The sequence below is a fragment of the Pholis gunnellus genome, assembly GCF_910591455.1.
Source record: "Pholis gunnellus genome assembly, chromosome: 9".
Classification (NCBI taxonomy): Eukaryota; Metazoa; Chordata; class Actinopteri; order Perciformes; family Pholidae; genus Pholis; species Pholis gunnellus.
In genome coordinates this window covers 17,520,221-17,546,782 of record NC_136535.1, presented here as the reverse complement: position 1 = coordinate 17,546,782, position 26,562 = coordinate 17,520,221, and the positions used below count along the sequence as shown (strand labels likewise).

The 26,562-nt window shown below is 40.0% G+C and overlaps 1 protein-coding gene across 2 annotated transcripts in view; it reads left to right on the top strand.

The window, feature by feature from the left end:
• Window positions 1–26,562, top strand: part of gria4a (glutamate receptor, ionotropic, AMPA 4a) — a gene marked incomplete at both ends in the record, with an annotated part of 90,819 nt that overhangs the window by 51,762 nt on the left and 12,495 nt on the right. For both annotated transcript variants that reach the window (XM_079166605.1, XM_079166604.1), the window contains 4 exons: window positions 5,419–5,625; window positions 10,174–10,389; window positions 10,851–11,011; window positions 21,920–22,118. In XM_079166605.1, coding sequence (XP_079022731.1) covers window positions 5,419–5,625; window positions 10,174–10,389; window positions 10,851–11,011; window positions 21,920–22,118 — 783 coding nt within the window. The remainder of the gene's footprint in view (window positions 1–5,418; window positions 5,626–10,173; window positions 10,390–10,850; window positions 11,012–21,919; window positions 22,119–26,562) is intronic.

Sequence of the window (26,562 nt, the reverse complement as noted above, 5' to 3'; positions counted from 1 at the left end):
GAGAGCTCTGCACCACCTGAATGTAAAGGAATTCAACACCAGAGGTGCTTGACTGAAGCACAAGAGATCCCCACACATCACATTGTAATGGTGCCCTTATAAATGTTTTGACTTGTCTAACTTTCACACTACCATTGTAGCAAAGTGCATTAATGGGGATTGATTGTTAAGCCTGTTGACATTTACTTCACTTGTTAACACAGTCCTCGAGGACTTGACAATTTCTTGTTTATGCTTTTGACTTTGCCTTAAGTAATTGCAGCATATTGTACAAAATGCTCCTTTAGTGATCCGAATGTTTAATTGGCTTTGATATGATATTACAATATAATAGATTTTCTGACTTCTAATTGATTACACTTGTCTTTAAATAAATGAATTATTTCTAAAAGGTGTAGCACATACAGCTTTAAAACCAAACCGTAGAGTCCACTCACTGTTAAATTGTTCTCCAATAGTGTGTTTATAAATGAAACGTCAATGTTCCTTTCCCACAAGGCTCCTCATCAGGAAGCAGAACACTCAAATATAGAGCTGAAGATGGGAAATTGTCAATAGGGAGTTACATTATTTATGTAATAGGATAAAGTAGGTCAAATTTCATAAACAGAAGAGAAAATATGAAAGCTTCTGAAATATTGGCTTTGGAAAAATATGTTCAACCAAACTGGATGCTGTTGTCTGACTGATGGACTGAACGGGTGGTGGCTGAATCATTAGCTAGACAGACAACAAGGCTTGTTTTTGGCAGGCTGGTTAGTTACCTGGTGGACTGACTTACTCAGCAGCTCACAGTCTTTGTGTCTGGCTGACTTACTGTGAAAAGCTTTGTAACTGGCAGGTTGTCCAGTGAAGATTCTGGATACCGACTGACTGTCAACTGGTCATTTGTTTACTGGTCGACAGACTGCTGAACTGCCTTGCTCGCTTTATGGTGGAATTGTTGCAAGATAATCCTACTGGCTCACTGGCCAAATATGTGACTGGATAGATGATTATGTACGATAATTGCAATACTAAATTAATGAATGAAGTGATTGACCAATTGACTGACTGCTTGGCTTACTTCTTTGGCCATCTCAAAGAATGGCTGGTGGGCTTTTTTAATGTCTCAGCGGTTGGATAACTTTTTACGTCTGGCGAAAGTCTGGCTGAACTGATTGAGCGTCCAGATGGCAGCCTGAATGAATGACGGAACAGTTAGGTGACTGTCCAGTCGGGTGCCTGTCTTTCTCACTGGCTGGCTAACTGACTTACATAGCAAGTCCTGTCTGCCTTTTTGGCTCTCGTGTGAAGTGTTTCATGTCTTATCAGCATCAACCATTTGCTTCCACAAAGCTTTTCTCCCTCTTTTCCCCCACCCGTTTTTCCCTCTTTATGTCTGTATTTTCAGTCTTTCTTCCGTCTTGCTTTCCTCCTCTTTTGCTCTACATTTTTTCACATTGTCATATTCCTCTTCCATTTTATCTCTCCTTCACACTCCCTTTTTCTGTACCTATTTATCTTCTCTTCTCACTGTAGCTATCTGTTTGTATTCTGATCTGCTCCTTCATCTTTCTTTTGTAGTTTCATGCAGCCAACACATCCCACATCCCTCTCTCCATCCCCATGTCCATGCTCTCCCTTTATTTTCCTTTCAACCTCCCGATCAGCATTGGCATTATTACTTTCACACCAAGACAAAGGCATCTGGGGCAAACTGATAACAAACCTTGAGGAGACTTTAAAGTGAAACAGTGCCACCTTTGGAAGAGCTCCCACTGGTTTGTGTGCATCTGTATGTGTGTGTGTGTGTGTGTGTGTGTGTGTGTGTGTGTGTTTATTTGTAGTTTCTGTTCATGTGTAGTTGCTTACATGATACTAAATTTACTAGCCTGCTCTCATTTCAAACACGTGACCTAACATGATAAACAGCGCAATTTGATGGAGGAGGCAACTGAGATGGTTGCATACTCCTTGTCAGCACATATTAAGTAAATGGTTTCCCTTGAGATTCAATGATTTAAGATGAAAAGTGAAGCAAAATGTAAGGGGGGATACAATCTCCTGATGTGGGACACTTTATATACATTTTAACTCGAAATAAATATTAAAGGCAGAGTTCAACATTTTAGAAAATACATGTCTTTGGTTTCTTTCAGGGAGTTCATTGACAAGATTGATAACACTCTCATGTCTGTCCATTTGACATGTCGCCGGTTAGCTCAGCATACCATAAAGACTGGGAACAGTGGCAAACAGTTAGCTTTGCTCTATCTAAATGCAAAATGAATCGAACTAATTAACATGTCTCATGTATTATACCATCTCATTTAAGTGTAAAAAATGAAAACATGGGTATTTCTTCCCAGACCATGGCTTTGAGCAGTGACTTCCTGAAGCGTCCACTGGTTGCCTGCAACCTCACGGTGACAACGAGACTCTTAACGAGACAGTCTTTGTGCTAAGCTAAGCAAACCTTCTTCTGGCTGTGGCTTCAAATGTCACGGACAGATATAAGAGTGGCATCAATCTTCTCATCTTAACTCTAAACAAGAAAGCAAATAAACATATTTCCCAAAAATAAATTGTTAAAAATGAGAAATGCTGAATTAATTAACAATGAATAAGATTATTGTATGAAGTGCTCATTCTTTGTTGTGTCCATTAGATGAGATAGATGGAACAATCATTTCTGTACAGTTTGGCCCAAAGTTTCTATTTTGGTGCTTTCAGATTCTTGACTTAGTGTTTCCGTGTATCTGAAACAGGTCTGCCAAGTACTACAGCTTTTAATGAATAGAATCGTGTCCATCTGGCTACAGCATTATCCTCATTCATTATTTTTAAATCACTTGAAAATATCCCAAGCTAAATGTTCCCTTATTGTCATTGTTACTTTCATTTTGCATGCAACAAACAGGCAATTCTGTATAAATTCACCAAAAGTCTTCCTCACAAACTTCAATGTCAAATTTATGTCAATACGTTTTCGATCTCTGGGCAGTTAATATCACACCAGGCTGGAAACCATCAAGTTTATGATGCAAAGCAACACATATTGAATTAAAAACAATAACACAGCAAGATGATTGTAAAAACTGTAGATTTTGATATATAAGCAGTAATTAGGCTACAACTATGAATCACACTGGTATTGTATTGTATTTTTATATTGTTTAGCTGACATCGTCATACCCTCCAGTCTTTATCCTGCTACAGTGCAGAGCAGTCCTCATGGCTGTGTTGATCTGTAGGAGAGGATTTACTTGAAACGGTTTGCTGTTCATTAATATTATGATTCATGTTGAGTCAATGGAAGTCGCGCCCCAGGACATGTTAATGTCCTTGATAATGATATTTTTGGGGAAATATTTGTGTATGTTCTGACATTGAACACAATGGGGCAAATGTTTGTATTTGATGATGATGATGGTAATGATGATTATGAAGTGTTGTTGATCAAAGTGTCTTATTTGTGTGGCTGGTTTTGGAAGAAGTGTATTTTGTTTTAGGAAATCTTATACTGATGACTGAATAATGGTTTGTAAGAAATGTGATGCTCGGGGTGTTTTTGATTGTTTTAAAATGTTTGTTTCTCAACCTTTATGTAAATTTGACATGATCTTTATTAATTCACATGAGTGTGAATTAATGTTCAATATTAATGTTAAATGTGGTTTATGCACACGGAAATGGACACGCACATCCCAAAGAAAATTGTGACAACATTTTCAATCTTGCCAACTATTTAACAGGAAAAAAACTAAGTTGGTAGAAATCCACAGTCTAGATTTAGAAACAGGAAAGGTTTAAAGCATGCTAACATGCTCATCATATCTATGATAGCATGTTGATGTTTAGCAGATATAATCACCATGGTCTCCATATTAGTTAAGTGTATTAGCATGCTAACCTTCTCCTACAAGTTTGAATAACCATAATTGAAAAATTTGAAAAAATGATTTCTCCCTATTTTACTTTTCAGTCATACACAAGTACAAAACTAAATGGTTCTATTTCAAACTCTTTGTTTACTAAAGAGAAAGAGGATTCATTTATAAATCCAGCTTCCCTTTGTAGGTTTTGTTTGTACAGTTCCGTTTCCATTGTAAGATTTATTTTTATCCCCTGGCTGCTTTCTTCTGATCTAGATACTTTTCTTCAAATGATATTCAATTTCCCAGATTGACGATCGCTCCCTCCAAATCTTTGTCAGAGGGATTATGTTGCTCATTTGACCCCTTTTAAAAGATGTCTTAAATCTTATTTGATTAAACTAAGCTAGTTTTCAATATGAATCAATTTCCTTAATGAGGAATTCAATCCAAAACACGTTATCATCTTTTATTGTGTTTTGTGATCCCTATAAACCATTTCATAGCAGGGGAGTGTTGTATATTATGAAAGTCGGTTTGATTAATTAGATGAGATTAGTCTTTGATTAAAAAGGATTTGATAGCATTTTAATAGACTTGGTTTCAGTTGGATTACAGGGCGAGCAGCCTCAGGCATGATACCATAACTCACTGCTCCTGACGATTGCGTTGTCACTCAAAAATCAGTATGTGTGTTTTCTTTTCTCTGTGGATGTCCTGCATAGGTGTGGTACTGTATGTGCATGCTACTCTGTAAATAAGTTTGTGTGTGTGTCATCCCTAATACACCCACCATGTCGCTATACAACTTTAAACTCTCCCTTTGCTTTCATCTTTGTTTACTGCATGCACAGAAATCAGTCTACCTCTTATGACACATTACCAAAGCAGCAGTCTCCTTCTCTTTTTTTCATCTCTCTCTCTCTCTCTCTCGGTATTTTTCCTCTCACTCGTACATTTCTCTCCTCTCAGCATTAGTGTTGCACTGAGTCAGGTGCAGGTCCCAGAGGAGGCATCTAAAGTCAGACGAAGTAATAAAACAAGGGACTAGAAGTCAGACACACAAGATATAAAACATCTATCCAAAACCTCCCCAAAAAGCAGCTCTACATTTTCCCCCCAATTTTATTAACTGTGCAACTGTTTCTGTCAAGTTTTGAGTGGTTGCTGTGTTTTCCTGACAAGCTGGTTTGTCTGTAAGATGTTTATCTCCTTTAATAGTTAAAAAATATGTGTATCTACATAAGGATGTGTGACTTTCAGTTTACCTTTACTGTCTTCCATGTATGGTTAAATCAGTCTCTTATAATGCATACATTTCAGAATCTTAATGTTCTGATGAAACTCTTCTTTCATCATGAGGTTGGGTTCCAGTTTAATGTGGCAGCATTGCTTTTGTGTATGTTATAGAGCTGTGCAATATGTGTTTTTCCTTGGTACAAAGTTTACAACCAAACTGCTGGCACCTGTTGATACGTTTTCATTTTCCTTCTTCCAATAGTCGCTGCTGTCATGTTCCTCCAAACAGTTGTGTCTTTCTCCCCTTATGCTGGTTTTGTAGGAGGGTCCCTATGTGATGCTGAAGAAGAACTGGGAACTCTATGAAGGCAACGACCAGTTTGAGGGATACTGTGTGGACTTGGCCTCGGAGATTGCCAAACACATTAGAATCAAATACAAGATCTCCATCGTACCAGATGGAAAATATGGAGCCAGAGATCCAGAGACGAAGATATGGAATGGCATGGTTGGAGAGCTTGTGTATGGGGTAAGTTTAAATGGCAAATATTCAGACTATTGATTATTTTGTTATTTTTACGATTAATCATTTAATTGTTCAGCCTATCTAATGACGGAAAATAGTGGTAAACGTCCATCACAAGCACTCAGACTCCAAGATGTTGTCTTCAAATAGGTTAAAATACATGCACACAGGTTAAAATGCATCACAAACATTAGCAACATAACTATGACACCTCATGTACGCGTAGACTCCAAAACATGCAGGTAAGAATGTTACTGTAGCACAAGTACAATTACACTATTGAGGTAACTAGTTGTCAAAATTGAAAAAAAATAGTTTTAAACCTAGATTCAAAGAAGTGATTATTTGTTTTACTTGTAGACTTATAGATCACATTATTTATTCAGCACCAAAGCAGTAACAAGCTGTTTCAGAAATGTTGAACCCACTTTATTTCAAGATGTTGTGTGACAGCTCCAGTTAAAAATTACATTACATTTACACTTTTGTCAATAATCTTTATACAGTAACTCATAATGTCTAATGTTCCAATACTTAAGAAAAGATGCTCAATAGGAATTTCAGATCATATATAGGTATATTGCTTCCACATGTTTCTCAACATAGCGATGGCTTGGCCGACAGCTCACAGCTAACGGTGCTAACGGCGCTAACAGCGCAGTTCAAACAGCGTAGTTCAAACAACAGCAACAGTACTGACAGAACTAACATGGTTTACCTGAGTGAGAACGCTCCCTCCATCAGTCAGATTTATTAGGCGTAACTGTCATATGAATGCAATGCAGAGCACCACCATTAGCTAGCACATGCGGCCGGCCCAGCTATGTAAACAAAGCACACAGAAACTCAGATTACAACACACACAGAGGAAGAGTAAATTCATTCTCTGCTCAGGTAGACATTACTTAATTATATATTTCATAGCGAATATGTATGTATATGATGATGTATTTAGTAGGACAACCCCAGAAGTTAGCAACGCAATGGTTGCCTTAACAAAAATCCAATGGGATTTTTCTGTTGGATTTGAGATTTTTGCAGAATATAAACTCAGTGGCAAACACAAGATTATGATACTTACACATTTTGTTCAGCAAGATAATCTTCACAAATGAACACCACTTTTATTGATTGTTGAAGCATGCAATCGGCAGAAGGTAAAAGATAACATTATGATATAAACTATCTACACCACATGAGCGCAAGTATATACAACGAGGCTGTAAAGGCAGACTAGGCAACGTGATAACGTTTGTCGACTAATTTAGCAATTTGTTAGCAACCGCCTGTTTTAGAACACAGACCTTCAAAATCCAAGAGAGGGATATTTACTGACTGTGTTATACACTGCCTGGCCAAAAAAAAAGTCGCCACCTGGATTTAACTAAGCAAATAGGTACGAGCCTAGGTTCAGCAACAGTATGTGCTCAAAGAATGAGGTCAGCTGACTACCTGAATATACTGAATGACCAGGTTATTCCATCAATAGATTTTTTCTTCCCTGATGGCACGGGCATATTCCAAGATGACAATGCCAGGATTCATCGGGCTCAAATTGTGAAAGAGTGGTTCAGGGAGCATGAGACATCATTTTCACACATGGATTGGCCACCACAGAGTCCAGACCTTAACCCCATTGAGAATCTTTGGGATGTGCTGGAGAAGGCTTTGCGCAGCGGTCAGACTCTACCATCATCAATACAAGATCTTGGTGAGAAATGAATGCAACACTGGATGGAAATAAATCTTGTGACATTGCAGAAGGTTATCGAAACAATGCCACAGCAAATGCGTGCCGTAATCAAAGCTAAAGGCGGTCCAACGAAATATTAGAGTGTGTGACCTTTTTTTTTTTGGTGGCGACTTTTTTTTTGGCCAGGCAGTGTATATCATAGAACAAATCATCAAAATCGCTTACGCTTTTGTAAGACACAGACCGTATTTCAGGCATCTAACCAAAAGCCCATTCAAAAAACTCATTGACTTCGAGATGAGGGAACCAGGAGTGGGAAAAATGCAGACTCTTTCAAGTTTTAGGACTCAGCACTCTATTGATGCTCTGAATATCATACAGTAAACCTTGAGGAAAGACAAAGTACTATATACTGTACATGGGGTAGGAGGATATACTGTTCAGCAAACCAGTACCTCAGAACAATTGTGTTGAATAAACACTTCTCTGGTACAGAGTCAACTTAACTTCAACATTGTAATCTTGGCATTTTATGTGCTTCTGCTATTGTGACCCCACCACAGGCCATCTCGCAACAGATGAGAAATGCTCAAAATAACTCCTATGCTGTACACAAACTTGTCTTGAGCTCTCCGTCTCCTTAGTTACCATGTCAGTTTCCTGCAAAGATGCTGTCTCGGAGTGTTCACTTATCCTTGAGAATTTGGCAAGCTGGCTAATTGCCACTGACGCCCATGCATGGTCTGAGATTTCACACTGCTGTCTTGATGCAAACTTTATCAACACGCAGAAGACAATGTCAGTTGTCATTTTGCGGAAGACTGAAAGTGGAGACGTTTGCTGCACAACATTGACAGAATGAATTAGCCTCCTGAAACTGTATGGTGGAAGGTGACACATCCGAACAGCTGCATTGACTAATCAGTTTTGGATTTCTTGCAAACGCTTGCAGTCATCTCTTAAGACTCTTCTGCCACATAGAGAAAATACAGAAATGTGTCCTCTACTTGATGTCCTTTACTCTGTATATCTTTGTGACTTTCTTTTCTTTGATGTGTACTTTTGTCCTCTGCTTTCACTTTCTAATTTGTTTTATTTCTCTGTCTGAAGTGTGTTGTGGGTTTTTGGCATTCCTCTGCCCCCTCCTACCCTGTTCTCTTTCTATATTGCTTCTTACTTCCTTTTGCTCTTTATTCTCCATGCATTGTATCATCCTCTCCTTCTAGTCATGTAGCCTTTTTTTCAGTTGAGACTGCGGATCATGTCCAGACACACGCCGTTACTCAAAAACAGATGCTCAGAGGCGAGTTCGCAAAAGGATTTCGCAGCATTTCTCAAAAAACTAAAAGTAAATGACACCCTTAAAGGTCTAGGTGTGTAGGATCTGGAGGCATCTAGCTGAAAGGTTGCAGATAGCAAACAACTGAAACTTCTCCCGTGTACCAAGCGTGTAGGAGAACTATGGCGCTAATGTGTGAAAACACAAAAACACAATCAGTCTTGTACATTCTGGGCTACTGTAAAAACATGACAGCCGGCTGTGAGAAGAGCACCTGCTCCTTATGTAGATATTAACTGCTCATTCTATTGTAAAGAAAACTCAATTCTTGTTTTCAGGTGATTATACACTCAAGAAAACATACTAAATAATATTATATTCCGTTTATGCCAATAGATCCCCCTAAATGCTACACACTCTACCAACTACACTGTCATTTAAATTAGGTAATATACATTTTAGTGCAAAATTGGCCCCTTTCTATCTAAATGAGCCGCCTCGCAAAATCAGTCCAATCAGTGCTAATAGCCACATGTAGTTACAATGAAATTATTGTAGTTTTCAGAGAGTTGGTGGTAGTTAAAGAGCATTTATAAGCGGTGTCCGCTCAAACTAATTAATTTTGGGATGCAGTGACAGTATGCAATGACACTGGTGTCATGAAAAATAAATTCCTTTTTTATATAAGCTTTTTAAAAAATGAAAAATAGGGTTATTATACAATCAAACAAACTTATCTGGTGAATCTTTCCTCTCCCTCCCTTCCCAAATCATGGGCTCATACTTTTCCCTTTTTACTGTGTCTTAATGGCCTTCGAGAGGTTTGGATGGCACTCTGGCAAGGCCCTCCTTACAAGACCGCTTGCTCGGTCTGACTCTTTCAATCCACACATTGGCTTTAAGCACATTTATACTTTGCCTTATGGAAAATTGCAATCAAAAAAAGCCAAATTTCACTCAGCTGCAAAACGGTATGTGTTTGCGCTGTAGTATCATGGGCGCAAAATCTTTTGTGTTTCGGACCTTGAGAAGGCGCAGATAGCGATGCGCAATTAGTGATGCTACCAACGGCCGCATTCCATTATTTGTAAAACCGCTCTCCTTGTGCTGAATGAATGATGTTTTTTGACTCTTCTATAGATTGTGCGTGTGTGCATGCACACAAATGTGTGCGAGTCCTTGCAGACTAATTTATATTCTGGCAGTGTCACTTTCATGCCTACGTATGAATTACTTCTCTGTCATTCGGGTTTTCCCTCTACCTCCTCTGTCTCCTTCAACATTTCTCCCTCCCCCGCTGTACCACAATTCCCTTTCTTTGCCTCTTTTATTTCTTTCATTCCCTTCCTTCTGTTGCTCCTGCTTCAAACTCTGCTGATCTTTTACTGAATTTGTCTACTTTACCTGATCCTTGTGTTTTAATTGTAATTTCCTTTATCTTTGTCCTCACTTTTTCCTTCTGCAGACATAAGAGATCACAGGGAATTCCTGCTCACCATCAGTCTCCTGCTTTTGCTGCCACTACTCTATGACTAAACTAAACTAAACAAACACTATTCTCCCCACCACCTCTTTGCAGAAAGCTGAAATTGCCGTTGCCCCACTGACCATCACTCTCGTGAGAGAAGAGGTGATCGACTTCTCGAAGCCCTTCATGTCTCTGGGCATCTCCATCATGATCAAGAAGCCCCAGAAGTCTAAACCAGGTGTTTTCTCTTTCCTGGACCCGCTGGCCTACGAGATCTGGATGTGCATAGTGTTTGCTTACATTGGAGTCAGTGTCGTGCTGTTTTTGGTGAGTGATTCTTAAAAGCTAGTAGTCAGTTATTACAATTATTACAACCCTTCAATAAATTAAATCATTTAATAACTTTTCAAGTATGGCTACATTCCCCTTACCTCCTCAACTGCAATGTCTTCTGCAGTGTTAAAGAAATATTCTGTGCAGGAAATTGTTAGGTTCTTAAAGGCGTCCTATCTGGACAGAATTACAATCACAGACAGTGCTGTATGCAAGAAATGCAAATACTTAATGTGAGACATGCAAGTTTACAGGTCAGCATAACTCCTATGACACCGGATTGTCTGCATATTCAAGGAAACATTTTTGTCTTCCAGATAAGTCATGAGAAATGTACCCATATGGCATTGTGTTTGTTATCAAGCTGAACGTAATCCTCCCTATGCGCCTGCTTCAGTCTGTACCTGCACTGGACGCTCTTCCTCTAAAAGTTCTGTTTTCCTTCTTTGTCTTAGGTGAGTCGCTTCAGTCCGTATGAGTGGCATGCGGAGGAACCAGAGGAGGGCACAACGGAGCTGGGCCCCACCGACCAACCCCCCAATGAGTTTGGAATCTTCAACTCCCTCTGGTTCTCACTGGGAGCTTTCATGCAACAGGGCTGCGACATCTCGCCACGGTGAGGGAAGGAAATGTATTGTGTGAGACAAACGGAGTGCTTTGTTGTGCGTGTGTGCCTCTAGACTGAGTAAGAGATAGTGTTGTATATGAGGCTGTGTTCATAAGAGAGTGCGTTTGGGCCGGGGATAGCGTGTGGCTGTCTAACTGTCTGTAGTGTTAGAGTGCTTTAGTATTAGGCTGTGGTGATTCAGACTGTTGTCAATGTGAATCACTCTCTCCGCACTTATCCAGCTTTCGAGCTGAACTGGACTTCTGTATCTTAAGATGTGCCAGGAATGCACGCATACATAGACACAAACATGCACGCGCACAAAAACGTGGAGGTGATAAGAGCACACCTGCACATCGTCCAATGGTCATGCCCATATGGGTGTGGTGTGGTGGGAGATTTAACAGTTTGCTAGATGTGCATGAATCTTTGATGCAGGACTGAAGAGGCAGAGTCCGGCTGTATTTTTAGAATATTTATAAGAATATGGCATTTTATTATTGATAACCTGAGAATGCAGTTTAGTGAAATATTCATGGCCGTCATACTCAAGACCTTTAGGGAGCAAAATCTGAAGAGAGAAGCAGATAGCAAAGAGTGATAGACGATGAGCTGAGAGGAGGAAAAGGTGTGAGCGGTTGAACAAAAAGGTGCGTGAAAGAATAATAAGGACTGGTAGCAAAGATGTGAAAGGACACTGCTCACTTTATCATAGACATCGACTCAAAAGTGGTCAGTGGTTCATGTTATGCTGACGGACAAAGGTGAATAGTTACAAATTCAGATTTACTTTTAATACGCATTGGATATGACATTTTTGATTCTGTGTCCTCAACATGATCACGTGCGAGATGATTCTTGTTTGTCTTGACTTTGGTGACACTCTTAGTGAGAAGCATGCAGTCACTGCTGGGATGTTTGGCCTTCAATGTAAACAAACTGTTGTTATTACTCTTATAAATATGAAAAGCTTTATACGCAGGAAACACATCACTGCCTGTGCAGCAGGAAATAGTGTTTATCTTGTAGGTGTCCCGAATACTAAATGTTCAGTGTAATGAATATTTATGAAAAGGTTTTTCATTTCTTTAACCTCAGAGAGCCTAACTACTTTTCAATATTAACTATAATTCATGTTCAGGCTCACTGACATACATATAATCTTTAAGAATCTTTTTTATCATCTCAGGGACTTTACTTCTGCTTTAAAACCTAGTTAAATCCAGTATCTTTCAAACATTTCTGCTGGATTCCCCTTGAACATTCACGTTTGGGAAAGGGATACAAGTTCTACATTGGTTGCTCAAACTTAACTTTCTTCCTCATCCTTGCTCATTTGCCCTTCTCCTGCTCTCTTTCATCCATCTCTTTCACACTTTCTCTCTTCCTTCCTCCCCCGCTCCCCGACACCTGTCGTCTCCTACTCCTCCCCACTATACTGTGACTGACAGGCCAATTCGATCCCCAACACACAAAATGGGAAAACACTCACACCAGCTGCACGCACACACACACTAACAAAAACACACACAAACACACAAGACATGCACATGAATACACGCAAACATTTCACGCTCTGACATTGCTTACACGCACATGCAGAAAAATCACCCACTCAGCAGTTTCACAACAATCCGACGCACGCATGCAGACCTCTCCATCATTGGCAGGACTTGTTATAGACGTGTGTGCGTAAGCTACAGCTGTCATAGCGATGATGTGATACTTAACGTGAGGCCAGTGTTTGTCATACAAATCACCTGGCCCCGTCACTTCTAATACAGCACAACTCCTCTGTAGACCAAGATTACTGCGGTTCTAAATGCCTGATTTTATTCATATGAGAAATCTATAACTCGTGTATATTTTCTTCATGGTTTCAAGGAGGTTTCAATGTAAACTTAAGTCTGAAATGTCTTTCTCATAAAACATACATCTATTAAAACAGCAATTTAGTCAGTGTGTCCTTGTCCCTATGGCTATAATTGATATTGTCGTTAGAACCGTGTAATAAATGACAATATGAAAACAACGGTTTCGCTCGTAATAATAAACCTGCAGACAGTTATCACCTGCCCCTCCCTTCGACTATACAGAGCTTTATAGTGAGTTCAGCTCATTGTTTAGCTGTCTGGCCCGCAAATTTACTGTTTTGGTTCACTCTTACTGCTCTCATCGAAAGCTTTAAACTAAATACAAAAAACCTGGTGACCATAGTGGAGCATTAGGCAGCTAAAGAACTAGATGCTTTTTTGGAGAGTTGTTTTTGGACCAAAAACAAAGCTACTGTAAAGGAGAGAACATTGGACTTAGATTCAACGTGATTTCTAGATGTATAAATAAGCAACTGTTTGTTAAAACGTCCGCCATATTAACTTAAAGGGTGATGATATGTCAATGTTGTGTTCACAACTTGTTTCCAATGTCCCCAAGTGGCCAAAACAAAGTCAGTTATGGCACATTTAATTAAGATCCTCAGAGGTAGCATCAACAACGGCAAATGGTTGGAAGGAACCAGTTCGTAGAAGGTGTCATCCAACCACATCTAAAGGCCAAATTGTTTGCCCACGCTCAGACTGAAAAGCCTGCCGTTGTAGTGACCATATGAGAGCACACATAGGCCCTATGGCAGGATACGTTAGTGCTACAGTGTTTATGTAAACTAGCTACTAGTTATTGCCATATTTATGATGCCCATCCATCAACTGACATGACCAAAAGCTTCCTGCCTGAACACACTAAATGGTTCTAAGGTACACATAAGCTGAACAGACGCTACATTTGAGTTGCTCTGCTACACATATTACGCACTCCACTCTTTGCAACACGTACCCTCCACACCCGTCTATTTAATCTGTCACGCTCTGCTGACTCTTTTGTTCTGCCTAAGCTGCTACTGGTACACCGCTCACTGTAAGCATCCCTACATCATCATCATCATCATCGTCATCATCAGCTGCATTCACCTGTAGCTGCTGATTAGTTTAGTCCCTTCCTAATCTCTCTACGCGTGAGATTAAGTGTATGCTGCAGGGAGTGATGAGGCTTGACTGACTTTCTTAGATATCAAGTATTTACTGTACCGTGTACCCACATATAACCGTTCCACAGGAACTGGCTGAATGAAATTCTGTAACGATACAATTTCTGATTCTGCAAGGAAATGAGGAAGACATAATGGTAAAAGAGTGAAATGAACTTGTTCATTAGATCCGTTGATGAAGAAATGATATAACCCCGCAGACCAGGCTTTCTGCCATAAAACAAGTGATGGATGAGTCTTCGCTATGACAACGTTCTCTGCAGCGACACTACATCATATTCTTATAAAAGGAGACGTGTCATGCACATCATCATGTCATATCATCTTTCTATCCCCTCAGTACATTTCCTTTAATCTCCCATTGTCTTGTTCACCTTTGCAGGCAGACAAAGTCATACTGCGAACTTCAGTCAGCAGAAATGTGCTTCAGATATACAGTTATTTGACATTTACTTTCATTACTACATTAAGGATGTTGCAAGACACGTTCACTTATTGACTCTGTCAGTCAATCACTCATAAAGGAGAATGCATGAAAGAATGGGATGATGTCTTGCTAGTTTCTCTGTACTCTGCCAGAGTTTCAAATCCACAGGGTCTCAATTACAGAGAATACCGTAGCACTCTTCTGCGTGGTGTGTTTTGATTTAGTCCAGTAAGGCAAATGCATCTTTACAAAGAAATCTGGGCCAGTGGAGCTTTAGTGTCTGTGTGCATCAATGATACAGTAAATTCTTTAAAGGCCCTACACCAGGTGGAAATGGTGCAATAATTAAACACTGTTAAAAGTAAGTCAGTTTCTTGGGCTGTCGTGACACAAAATAAACTACTGAATTGATACTATACGAGTCTGAATGCAATGTTCACTTTTTTTATTTGGTTGTTATTTTACATTAGTCCTCTGAGAGACTGGTGACTTGCTATGTGCACGTAGGAGTCTCTACATACTGTGCACATTTCATAATGCCTACCGACTACCTGCTTTGCCCCACTATATTTTCCCTCACATTATCTGTTGCTTTTTCCATCTTCCATACGTTTGAGCCGACCGTGGGATGCTCTTTCATGCTCTGCTGTTATCCATTTCATCCATCCTGACACTTGTATCGTCTCTCGCTAGTCAGCAGGGATCGGAGTATTGAGGTTGACATTTACTGTGGAGCTGGGAATAGAGGCAAGGATGCACAGGTAGAGATTGTTTTGAGAGTGTGTGCAGTCTCTCTAGTTGGCCATTAACAGTGTACTTGTGTTTTTCTCTTCTGTCTTGTATTATATGTCCTCTTACACACGGGGTTGTTGGACTTTATATACTGAGCGTGTCTGTGCGTGAATACTGTGTGGGTTGTGTATTGTGTATTAGGCTGCCATATAGGTCCATTGGTATTCAGTGTGGGTCCCTCTCTCCCTGCTGCAGTCATCTCTGCAGTCTGGGAGACACAGTATAACTATTCAACTCACCCACTTTCTTTCCTCTTTCTTTATCCATCTATCACTTTTCTGTTTTTCTTTCTCACAGCTCTCTCACTATAAATGCCTGTCCCTGCTGCTTTGTTGTCTAATCTCCACCTTAGTTAATTGACATTTTCATAGCTAGAAATGACTGCATGAGTGTGCTGCCATGTCTGCGTGCTCATGAGACAAACACATGCGGTCTCTTTTGCAAACACCGACTTCTGTTTCCTTCACCTTCCCGATCAAGCGAAAGCTAATGGCTGGAAGCAGACATGAACGCACACACTCGCACACATCTTCAGAGTGACCTTGAGATGGCATTTGCACCACACACACACACCAGTTGTCTTTCAGCCCAGGCTTTTGGGTTTGTAATGGCGGCGATTGGGCCGGTCACCTCGCCAAAATATATAAATGGCATAAGAAAAAGTGACATGTTGTACATTACGGTAGACCGAGAGTAAATGCGAGAGAGGGAGAGAGAGGTAAACTGATCACCAGCGAACATCTCAGAGGGATTGGATCTGTCTCTGTCAATAACCATCTGAAATTACAGCTCTCTTGTGTGTGGATGTGCATGTGTGCCTGCTGCTAGGTGAGAGCACTTGTGCACTTCTGGCTGTGTGTGTGTGTGTGTGTGTGTGTCATGTGTAAGTATTGAGCTAATGGCCTTGGGTATGTTGAATACTTAATGAAAGCAACAGATCCAGCTAATGATTTGACTAACTAACGAGAGTGGAGCACTAAAGCCTACTGATTAACGGTCTCAAGGTCACTGACTCGAACTGTGTTTATGAATTTCACCAGCAATAGTTTGTATTCGGGATGCACTGATCCGCCTTTTTCAGTCCCAATACCATTACCTGGGCTTCGGGTACCGATTCAATACCAGTGTTTAATAATAAGCTGTATGCTTCCCTGTATGGAAGTGACTGGGAACATCAGGCCTCACAAATAAATAGATATAAATGTATTGAATTATTATTTATTATTAGAATAGTAAATATATAGTATACAAGTAGAATTGAATGGAATAGATCTGCCCCGTGGTCACTGATTCCCGGTCCAGCTATTTGAGTCAGTGTCTGACCGATATCAGCATCGGAATCGTTGCATCGCTAGCTTTTCTAAATCTTATCTTTTCTGCTTCAATGACATGATCCCTGTTATTATTTTATTTGATCATTCCTTCATTATCTGCCTGCTGCATCTAATCTTTGATCTACTAATCAGATTTTCTTTCATGTGTGTCTGTTTGCCTTTACGCCCTTCATTCTGCCTCCGCTGCATAGCATTTCTGCCGGTTTCAATCAGTCAGTCGATTCACTATATTTCACACCTGAATTCCAAGACAGAGTTGAAAGACAAGAACAAGAAGGGATGTTTGTCTGTATTTCTATCTGCATTGGTCTTTCAGTCCTTTATTGTGTACTAATCAAGCATTCATGCTTCAACTACACCCAAAACGTCTGATTCAACATTTGTTAACATGTCTGTCACCATCACTTTAGAAAACATGTTTCGTAAGCACCCCAATCAGATAACAACCAAAACGGTTTCATTTCCTCTGTCTGCATGTCTTAATGAACAAGGAAATTAGAATCACAATAACATTCTCACGATTTGCATAACCAAATGGAACTTATGTCACCCGTGATGTCTGGTGTGGACACAGTAGTTTGCAAATTTTATTTCAGAATTTTTCCTCGATCAGGAGCCCAAAAAAAATAGCATTTGTTGGAGAAAAAATGCCTGTTTAATAAAACTTTACACAATATGTAAAACTTGTATTATATCATAAAAAATAAGATGTTTGTAGATCTGTTTACGGTTTTCATAATTTCAATGGACAACAACTCTCCTGCGCTGGCTCATGCTGTTGTTTTTGTCAGCATGTCTGCTTGTATTTGTGTTTGGTTGAGTCAGCATCAATCTACTTTAGTACTTTTATGTGTGTGCTCTTGGTGTGGCAATTACATTAACAGGTTTTTCTTCTTAGATGATTATGATAACTGTCATACTTGTAAGAAGCCAAACAGCATAATCTGAGGAAATGAATTGATGATTAAACTACGGGAAAACATCTCTGTCTTCCATGAGTCCTCATAAGAATGAAACTAAAACACACATGCAAGATCATATGCACACACAGCCTCAAACTGCAGGCTCTCGTATGTTAGGTGAGAAAAAATTCAAATGTAGTAGATGAAAAGAAACTGTATAGCTCGGAACTATGTGTGTGTGTGTGACAAAGTGTGTGTGTTTGAGAGAGCAAGAGAGAGAGAGAGAGAGAGAGAGAGAGAGAGAGAGAGAGAGAGAGAGAGAGAGAGAGAGAGAGAGAGAGAGAGAGGGAACAGCATGCCATTAATCTTTCACACAGAGGATTGGGAAGGCAATCTGTTGGCTATCATAGATGATACATTACCCGCCATAGAATGAGTCACCTGTTGCATACCAACATACACAACACAACGACACACACAGGCAACACACACATTCACACCGCCACAAACACACTGACATGTCACATAAAGAATCAAGGACATCACTCCCAAAGCTCATCCACGTACACTGAAATACACTTTTAACAGGAAGGAAACATTATGTGCTCATACGGACACACACGCATGCATGCATGCATGCGCGCTCTACCCAGTCTCATTTAATCCGAGCATGCTCCATGAGCCTCCAGAAGGTAAAGTTCGCTCCAAGGCCAAACACTGGTGAATACCTCCTTCACTCTTTTTTTCATTCACACACACACAAATAAATCAAGTACAACACGTTTAGAAGGAAACATGCTGTCAATCATTTTGTCCTCAACCAATTTATTTTTCTCTTCTCCGTCGGGTGGTTGTCTTTCATGCCCACGTGGATAAAGAACCATTTCAGATGTTCTGTCTTATATTACAAACTCATAGCCACACACAAAACGGCCTACCCTAATGATTTGATGTGGTAACTCAACAGTACAATATATTTGATCAGCATTAGTTTCTGGTAACTGTGTGAGCTGAACGTTATCTTGTCGCTATCCGAAATAAATTAGATTCAAAGATGCACTGTATGCATTCAGGGTAATGTGTGGACCCTAAGAAATCAATATGTCAAGCAAATAGACATACTGTAAGATAAGCACTTTGGTGTTCCATTTGGGATGACAGCGCTAATGTAAGAAAGGAGCAGCCCAATCAGCTGATGAACAACAGTGTTTACATGCACTTGTTCCCAGGTTTCAGCTGAAGTCTGATTTGGAAAAGTCATGCATTTGTTGAACATGTCTGAATAATGTGGTTTGGGTTACAAGAATACTCTTTTTATTTAAAGCACCAGCCAAAGAAATAGAACAGATGGTCCCTAATCACTCCACTCATTACCCAATAGGTATCGAACGATTATCGGCTGCAATATTCATCACTTTTACGAATCATATATTTTTATAAAACGAGTAGATTTAAAATTACACTCTGAGGCAGTTGCCTCTCCGTTTGAAGTCACCACTCTCTGGTGTCGCTCAACGTCCCGCCCACTGCGATGACTGGTTACGTGTTACGAGTAATAGCCTATCAATACTGAAGGATAGTGTGCCTCTGACGGGAAAAGTCAACTTGCGCATTCGCAGATTAGCGCTGCGCCGGTGAACGAGCAGAGCTCTCTGTCAAATGTCAGGCAGATATTGCTGAAGTTGCAAAAAATATCACAGTCATCTATGCTGAAGTTGCACAAATACCCAGTTGTCCGGACATGGCCTTCACAGCAAAAAAAAAAAAAAGAAGAAAAACAATTACTGGATAGATGCTATAAAGAAAAGGTCTAAGAGTGCAGTACCCTCAACCAGCACCAGGGAAGGCAGTGTGCAATACAGAATGTGTCAGCGTGGGATAGACTTGAAAAGTTCTCTTTTCCAGAAATGAATTAAACGTATGCTTAAATGCATTTCAGCAAAGTTTTGTGATGGAGTTTGTGTTATTCTAAATTTTGCCACATGGATTTTCATTTTTATGGCAGTATATCGCTTTCAAATATTGGTAATCAGCCTCCTTGATTGCTAATAATCAGTTACAGTATTGAAAAAAACACATCAGTCGACCTCTATTGCCCAATGCTCCCGTAGTTTTTCCTTAATGGGTCAAACACAGAGAACAAATTCCGCTCAAGTGATCAATAACTTAAAGTCCAACTGAATTGAAATAGCTTCTTTTTTTTATTGCTACTGTAAATCACTTGTCCTGTGCTCTCCAAACATGAACCACATCATGTTCTGCTCCTTAGCTTGTTGAACAAGTGACCAGACAAAGGAAAAAGTGTGCTACTAAGGTTTTGCAGTTTGCAGGCTAGTTAGCTTTTTACTTTTCAATACTAGAAAACTACAAAAAGGAATGAAATGGCATTTCGGTTGGACTTTAAATGGATTCCTTGCATTTTATAGTGAGTTAAAGTGACACTGCCAACATCTAAAGTTCAAAAAATCAATTTGTGTTCCTGTTCTTGAACTCGACAGGTTCGTGAGATAAAAGCACTATGATTCACCACATTTTGGTGCTCACAATGATGCACAGTGGAGAAGTGCACTGCCCTTGAACCGTTCTCTCCATCTCTTTATCTCTGTTTTCCTCTTCCTTCCTTTCACTGTGGCCTGCTTTTATCCTCCACCCTTCCCTCTGGATGTCCACTTAAATCACACAGTCACTCCATCAGGTCAGATTAAAAATGCTGTCACAGCCCGTTTACTAGCTAACCAATCAAATCACACGCTCATGTTGGGCATCGTCCATTGGTTTTGAGAGTCTCATTTTCAGTGCAAAACTATCGCTGTCTTTCCATCATGAAGTCTTACCGGGTTGAAAAACAATGTTCCCGCTGTCATCTAATATGTATAAAATGAAACAGCTCTTTCTCAGGAGAATCCATACAGTGTATGCCAGGTTCATTAATTCAGGTAAACAGATCAATGCCTCAAGGACACATGCTATCAATCTATATTCGCATGTGTGTGTGTGTGTGTGTGTGTGTGTGTGTGTGAGGATTAAGAGGTGTGCTGGCTTTCGAAAAGCAGCAGAACGTCGAGTTGCTCCAAAAGGTGACGTCTTATGCTGAGTCAGTCATCAATGCACCTCTCAGCTCTCTCACTCCTCTGTTCTCTTTACAAGCTAACCCTAAAACCATCTTATACATCACGGCTTTCACATCAGGGTGGTATTACCAAATGGCTACCTGTCTGACTGCGTGTAAAAGGAGTTATGAATGTCACCCAAATTTAGTTAAAGTCGCTATAATCAATATTTATTTATATTAACAATGGCTCAAATGATTGAAAGGGGTCACTCGTGAAGAGGCACCAACAGATAATTAGCACTCATATCTGCTATTTACCTCAGCTCTGAAATACTTTAAACAAATTAATTAAAGTAAATGAAATACATCAGTCCATTTAACTTGACATTTTAAATATCTGTCATCTGAATATCAAAACATAAACTTTTATAAGAGTGGAACTTAGGTGATTCAAAGATTTCAAATCACTGATTTAGTGCAAATAACATCAATGTATTCATATTCACTCTGAATGTTTCCTTGAGCTTCACACAGACTTGAAAGGGAAATGGTACCAAACATTTAGCTTTTCATTCTCTGTGAATGTGACGGCTCTCCAACATTTCATATTTAAACAAAACTGAGGAAACTGTAAACAAATTAATTTCGCCAGGACCGTCTCCTTTTTCTTTCTCACTCTTTCTAAAGCGCGGATATTTTACGTCGCCGCGTGTACCCATTAGAACTTCAAGGTCTTTTGTTGACTACAGCGCTTAAAAGAAAACATACCATGTTACTACCTTCTCCCACCTCTCTCTCCTTTTCTCTAATATGCTCACTCTTTCCTGCTCTCTTCCATTTTACTCAGTGAAAAACTAGTTTGTACAAACAAAATGAATTGCCACTTACTTTGATGCTTCAGCTCACAATTGGTAGATAAAGAGAGTAAACATGGAGAAAGAGAAAAGAGAGAATGAGGTTGAGAGAGATGTAGGAGTGCCCAGATTACAATCTGTTTCATGGAGCCTTTGTTATTGTTAGTGCTGAATTGGTTCGAGGACTGAAAGACAATTACTTCGGTGCAACTGTCATTTTCAGTTATGCATACAGTGGTGCCAAAAATGCTTTGTGATACTATGGCGTGTTGCGTTGCATATCTCTGACTCAGGAACTAACATTAATTATGTTTCCTTCCTCTTTCTGTTCACTTCATCCCTTTACCCTTCACCTTTATCTTTTCCTTCATCATCCTCTACTCGTCCTGTTCATTTCTCATCTACAAATCCTCTTCGCTCCTTCCTCATTCTTAACCTCTTGCATCTCTTTATCCCTCTTTTCCCTTCTTCCTTGTTTTCACCCGACCTCTCCAACGTCTGTTTTCTACCCAGGTCTTTGTCTGGACGAATTGTTGGAGGCGTGTGGTGGTTCTTCACCCTTATCATCATCTCCTCCTACACAGCCAACCTGGCTGCTTTCCTCACTGTGGAGAGGATGGTCTCACCCATAGAGAGCGCAGAGGACTTGGCCAAACAGACGGAGATAGCCTACGGGACACTGGACTCAGGCTCTACTAAGGAGTTCTTCGGGGTATGGACTCCACACACTCTGCTCATTTGTTTGAATCCTTCCGAGGTGTTAGACTTTATCAGAATTTGAATCAGCTTTATTCGCCATGTATGTATACGCGTCTTTTACGTTTAACTAAGTTAAGTCAAGTTAATTGGCTACTGAGCTGAATAGCCAAAAGCCCCAGGTGAGCTGCAGGTCTCAATGCTGATACTGCTATTAATCCCAACCAGTACTGCACAGCTGCTTTTAGACATACAGAGCTCTATTTGAAATTCTAGTCAAAATTATAAGTTCCAGATTCTTTGACAGATACAGTTTAAAAACCTTACGTAGCGAAGAAGAAGATAAGATAGCAAACATGTAAAAAAAAATGCAGGTTCCATAATATTTTGAAAATGTGTTTTTTGCAAATGTTTTTGAAGAATGAAAAGTATTCAACTTGTTTGTAGCTCTCATAGATACACACAAACGTGTTTTGGTGTGAAACATTGATTGTAAACTTAACATTGTGTGTTTTTAAGAAATCTCCTCGGGGCCCTTTTAAGAAATAGATGTCAATTTTCATGCATATTGCTTGTGGTCTTCATTTCGTTCTAAATGGCCGTTGTGTAAATGTGATAGAGCACAATATGTCCCTCGGAGGTGGAAAAATGCCATTCTATATGCTTTGCAGCATTCATCACCTTCATTCAATCCATACTGCATTATTGTTCACTTATTGTACAGCATAAGAAAAGGGGAGTAAACAAGGTGGAAGGGAAAAAGTCCAGTGTCAGTAGAGAAGGCTGGATCATGTACAAACAAACAACACAATCTTAAAGTTCTCCTGAAATACAATGGCAGCCAGTAAGAGGAAGCAAATGTGAGGGAGGTGTTTCATTTATTGAAGCCAGACAAAAGCCAAGCAGCAGAAATCTGCTCTGACTGTAGGTGGGACAAGGACAAGTGACTAATGACAGTGTAAACCAATTTACAAAAGTCCAGGTGGGTGGAATGTAATGAATGGATGACTTTTTCCTGATCTTGAATTAAGAGCCTTAAATGTTGGGAGTGACGCTCAGCTGAAATGGTTGACTTGATGGCTTTATCCAAGTTCACACCAAGGTTTTGTGGGAGAGCTAGAAGAAAAAGGACCAGCGTGGGATCTTATTCCTTTTGATTAAAATTCAAACATCATTGAAATAGAACAATGTTTGTTTATCACACCCCTGTTGCTTTGAGTCACTTCCCAACTCTGTCAAATAAAGCAATGATCTTACTAGCAATCATAATATAAAACAATAAAGAGCAGTGAAGTAGAGATGGACCGAAGAGGTGGACGGAGCTGGAACAGAATGGACTAAAGGGAGCTGTTACCATAAAATAGTGAGCAGCAAATTATAGCAGAGTGGAGTGAAGTGGCCCAGAGGAGACCTGCAGTGGCTTCACCCATTAACCTATTCACCCATGTTCATTGCAATTACATAAGTACTCATAAACATCAAAACACACATGAGCACCATGCTGATGAAGACAAATGTCTTTTTTCTGCAGACATGGGCAAAAACACAAGTCACCACATGTACAAATACAAATCTGCTCCGTCGCGAAGTCATGCTCTGTAGGAATATTGAGAATTGTTTGTGTGCACATGCATTGTGTACGTGTGTATATATATATATATATATATATATATATATATATATATATATACACCAATTTACAGTTATGCTTTGTAGATATGTGTGTGTATTTGAGTGTGTGGAGGAGGGGGAGGTTTAGCAGACAGTTTGTGCTTCTGTGAGCGGCTCTGGCATCATCAACATAACGAGCGGGCTGAAATCTGTGGAGGGTGAAAAAGCAATTTACTCTCCCACAGCTGAGGGGGATTCGCCACCACCATTAATTATCTGTGTGTGTGTATGTGTGAGTATATTTGTGTGTGTACGTACGCATGCCTATATGCATATTCGGCCACATATGTATGCGTGTATATGTGCAGGTGAGTGTGTGCGGCACTTCTCCCACAGAGCAGATTTGTGAGTGCTAAATGTATATTTAAAAGTGTTCGCCATGGTGTGGACGCCTGAAGGTGACTTGCAGCATCCATTTCCTCCTTCGCCCTCGCTCATTGTTAAAGAATCTGGAAAGAGTCACACCGCATTGTCACACATCCATCCCTCCAAGGCCAGGCGCTGCTTTATATGTGCACAGTCATCATCATCACTGTCTCTCCCTCACTCATTCTCACTCTCTCTGACTCACACACACACACACACACACACACAGTCAGATACAAATACACACAGTGCACAACACACATTAGTGCATACACACTTTGCTGTGGCCAGACAGAGAAAACGGAGGATAGAAAAATAAGAGACAGATGGATAGACGGATCAAACTTGAGGAATAAGGAAGATAGAAAGGTCTGGAGGTGTAAAAATAAGGGGACGCTGAGAAGGTTTTTTTTTTTAATCGATGATGGTAAACAGAGTGAGAAATGATAAGAGAAAGAATGGAGAGAGAAAGAGAGAAAAGGTAGAATGGAGAGAGGAGGGACCTGCTGGTCCTCATAGATGTGAGTGGCATTATAATGGAATAGGTGTCCGTCACGCACTTGTAACACACTTACACAGGCGTACACACACCATCCCCCGGGCGCTGGTTTCCATGGCTGAGTCCGTGGCTTGTCGCTTGCAGAGCGACAGAATAACGCTTAATCACCAGGAGAGAAAGAGAAGAAAGAAGCAGGATGCTTGTGGAGGATGACAGTTTGACTCCTCGGCTTGTTATTTTCCCTCTTGAGTGAACATGTGAACACATAAATTCCCACGTACACATATAGACCTGTGCACAGAACTGCACACTCATATATGGTAAACACACAATACAATCTATTGCATCATACCAGACCAATGTCCTCTGACATTAGTCCTCTGAATTCATAACGGCACAACCAGATCAGTGTGCCACTATTCCAGTCATAAACTCTTTTAAAGTAAGACTGATGCTTGACTTGCCAATGGAGATGTAGTGTTACGTTTACAAATTACAAATGTGGTTCTAAATGTCATTATGTGCCAGAGGATCAAAATGGAAGATGGAAGACAGAGCCCACCATCAGAAGTGTAATTTTATTCAAGAACTGTAAGAGGGAAAATCAGCCTCAGCTGTTTGCTCCACATCATAAGACACTGGAGCAATAAATGAAATGCAGTAAAAGCATATAGACTAATAATACACTTTGTACGAGCTCAATCTCAGAAGTATGCTCTTTAGATTGTCGAAGCATAAAAAAGCACTTGTCCCTAATACATGAACACAACTGAACGGTATTGTGTTCAGTAGCATTGTATTACTACTCAGATTCATCCTTTTTTTGTCTCAGTAAGCATGGCATGTTGATTTGAATGATCAAATCTGAGGTGAGAGAAACTTCTGACACTTTGGGCATCAGTTTGGTGTGAATGGACACCCATGGGTGGACACAGAGCACGGAACATGTCAACAATAAGACGGCATTCTTAAATGATAAGGCTGACGTTGTTCACTGTTTTTCTGAGGGACAACTAATCCTTTGAGAAGCCAACAAGGTGTTGGTTTGTTTCTCAGTACTTTTAAATGTTCCCGACCCTGTTTGTGTGTCTCTCAAATCCAAGCCCATTCATCCCTGTTGAAGAACACAAAGCCTTTAAAACAAGCCATATAAATAATCTACTCACACTGCTGGGCACTGTAGTTTTTAGCAAACAGTTTTTAATCAGAGGTAAATTGTTAATTTCTCTGGGACTATTTTCAGTGGTGGATTAATACACATTTGGCTGTTGAGTATTTACAGCTACAGTGCCGTGTATAAGATTGACTCAAAATATACAGTTACCATGTTCATGGTGATGAAGGAACATGACACCCATTGAAACTAATGTGTTTTTCTAGTTTTTGGACAACAATTGAACTCTGTGGCACAGAGGAATAAGCTTCTTGGCTACACAGGCAAAACTTGTAGGATTACTTCAACATTCAGTGTTGTTCTCATTTTGTCAAACTGAATCCTGTTACACAGGATCTCTTGAAGACAGAATCTTAGTGATATCTTCTAATACTGTGCATATATCATCAAGTACGATCCTTGCAGTGAACACAACATGCTGTCAGGCGAATAGAGCGCACTGCCTTCTGCAGTCACACAACCTTAGCAATAACTTTACTTTAACTTAACTTTTTACTGATAGGCTGTCTGGTCAATGACAACAGTTAGAGTTAGATTCATGGGAAGTGAGATGGTTGGGTTAGTTTGAAAATAGCAGGGTCAGAGCCAATCACAGGCAGAGTAGGGGCAAGTCTTCACGGAAGACACTGGGCATTTAGTCTCTTTGTCAGTTTCAAGTCAAATTATTACCACGGTCTGGACCGTATGGCCATGAGCGGCATGGCCTAGATGGACTCTCTTCCCTTGGCAGTCTTCTCCTCACTGGACTAT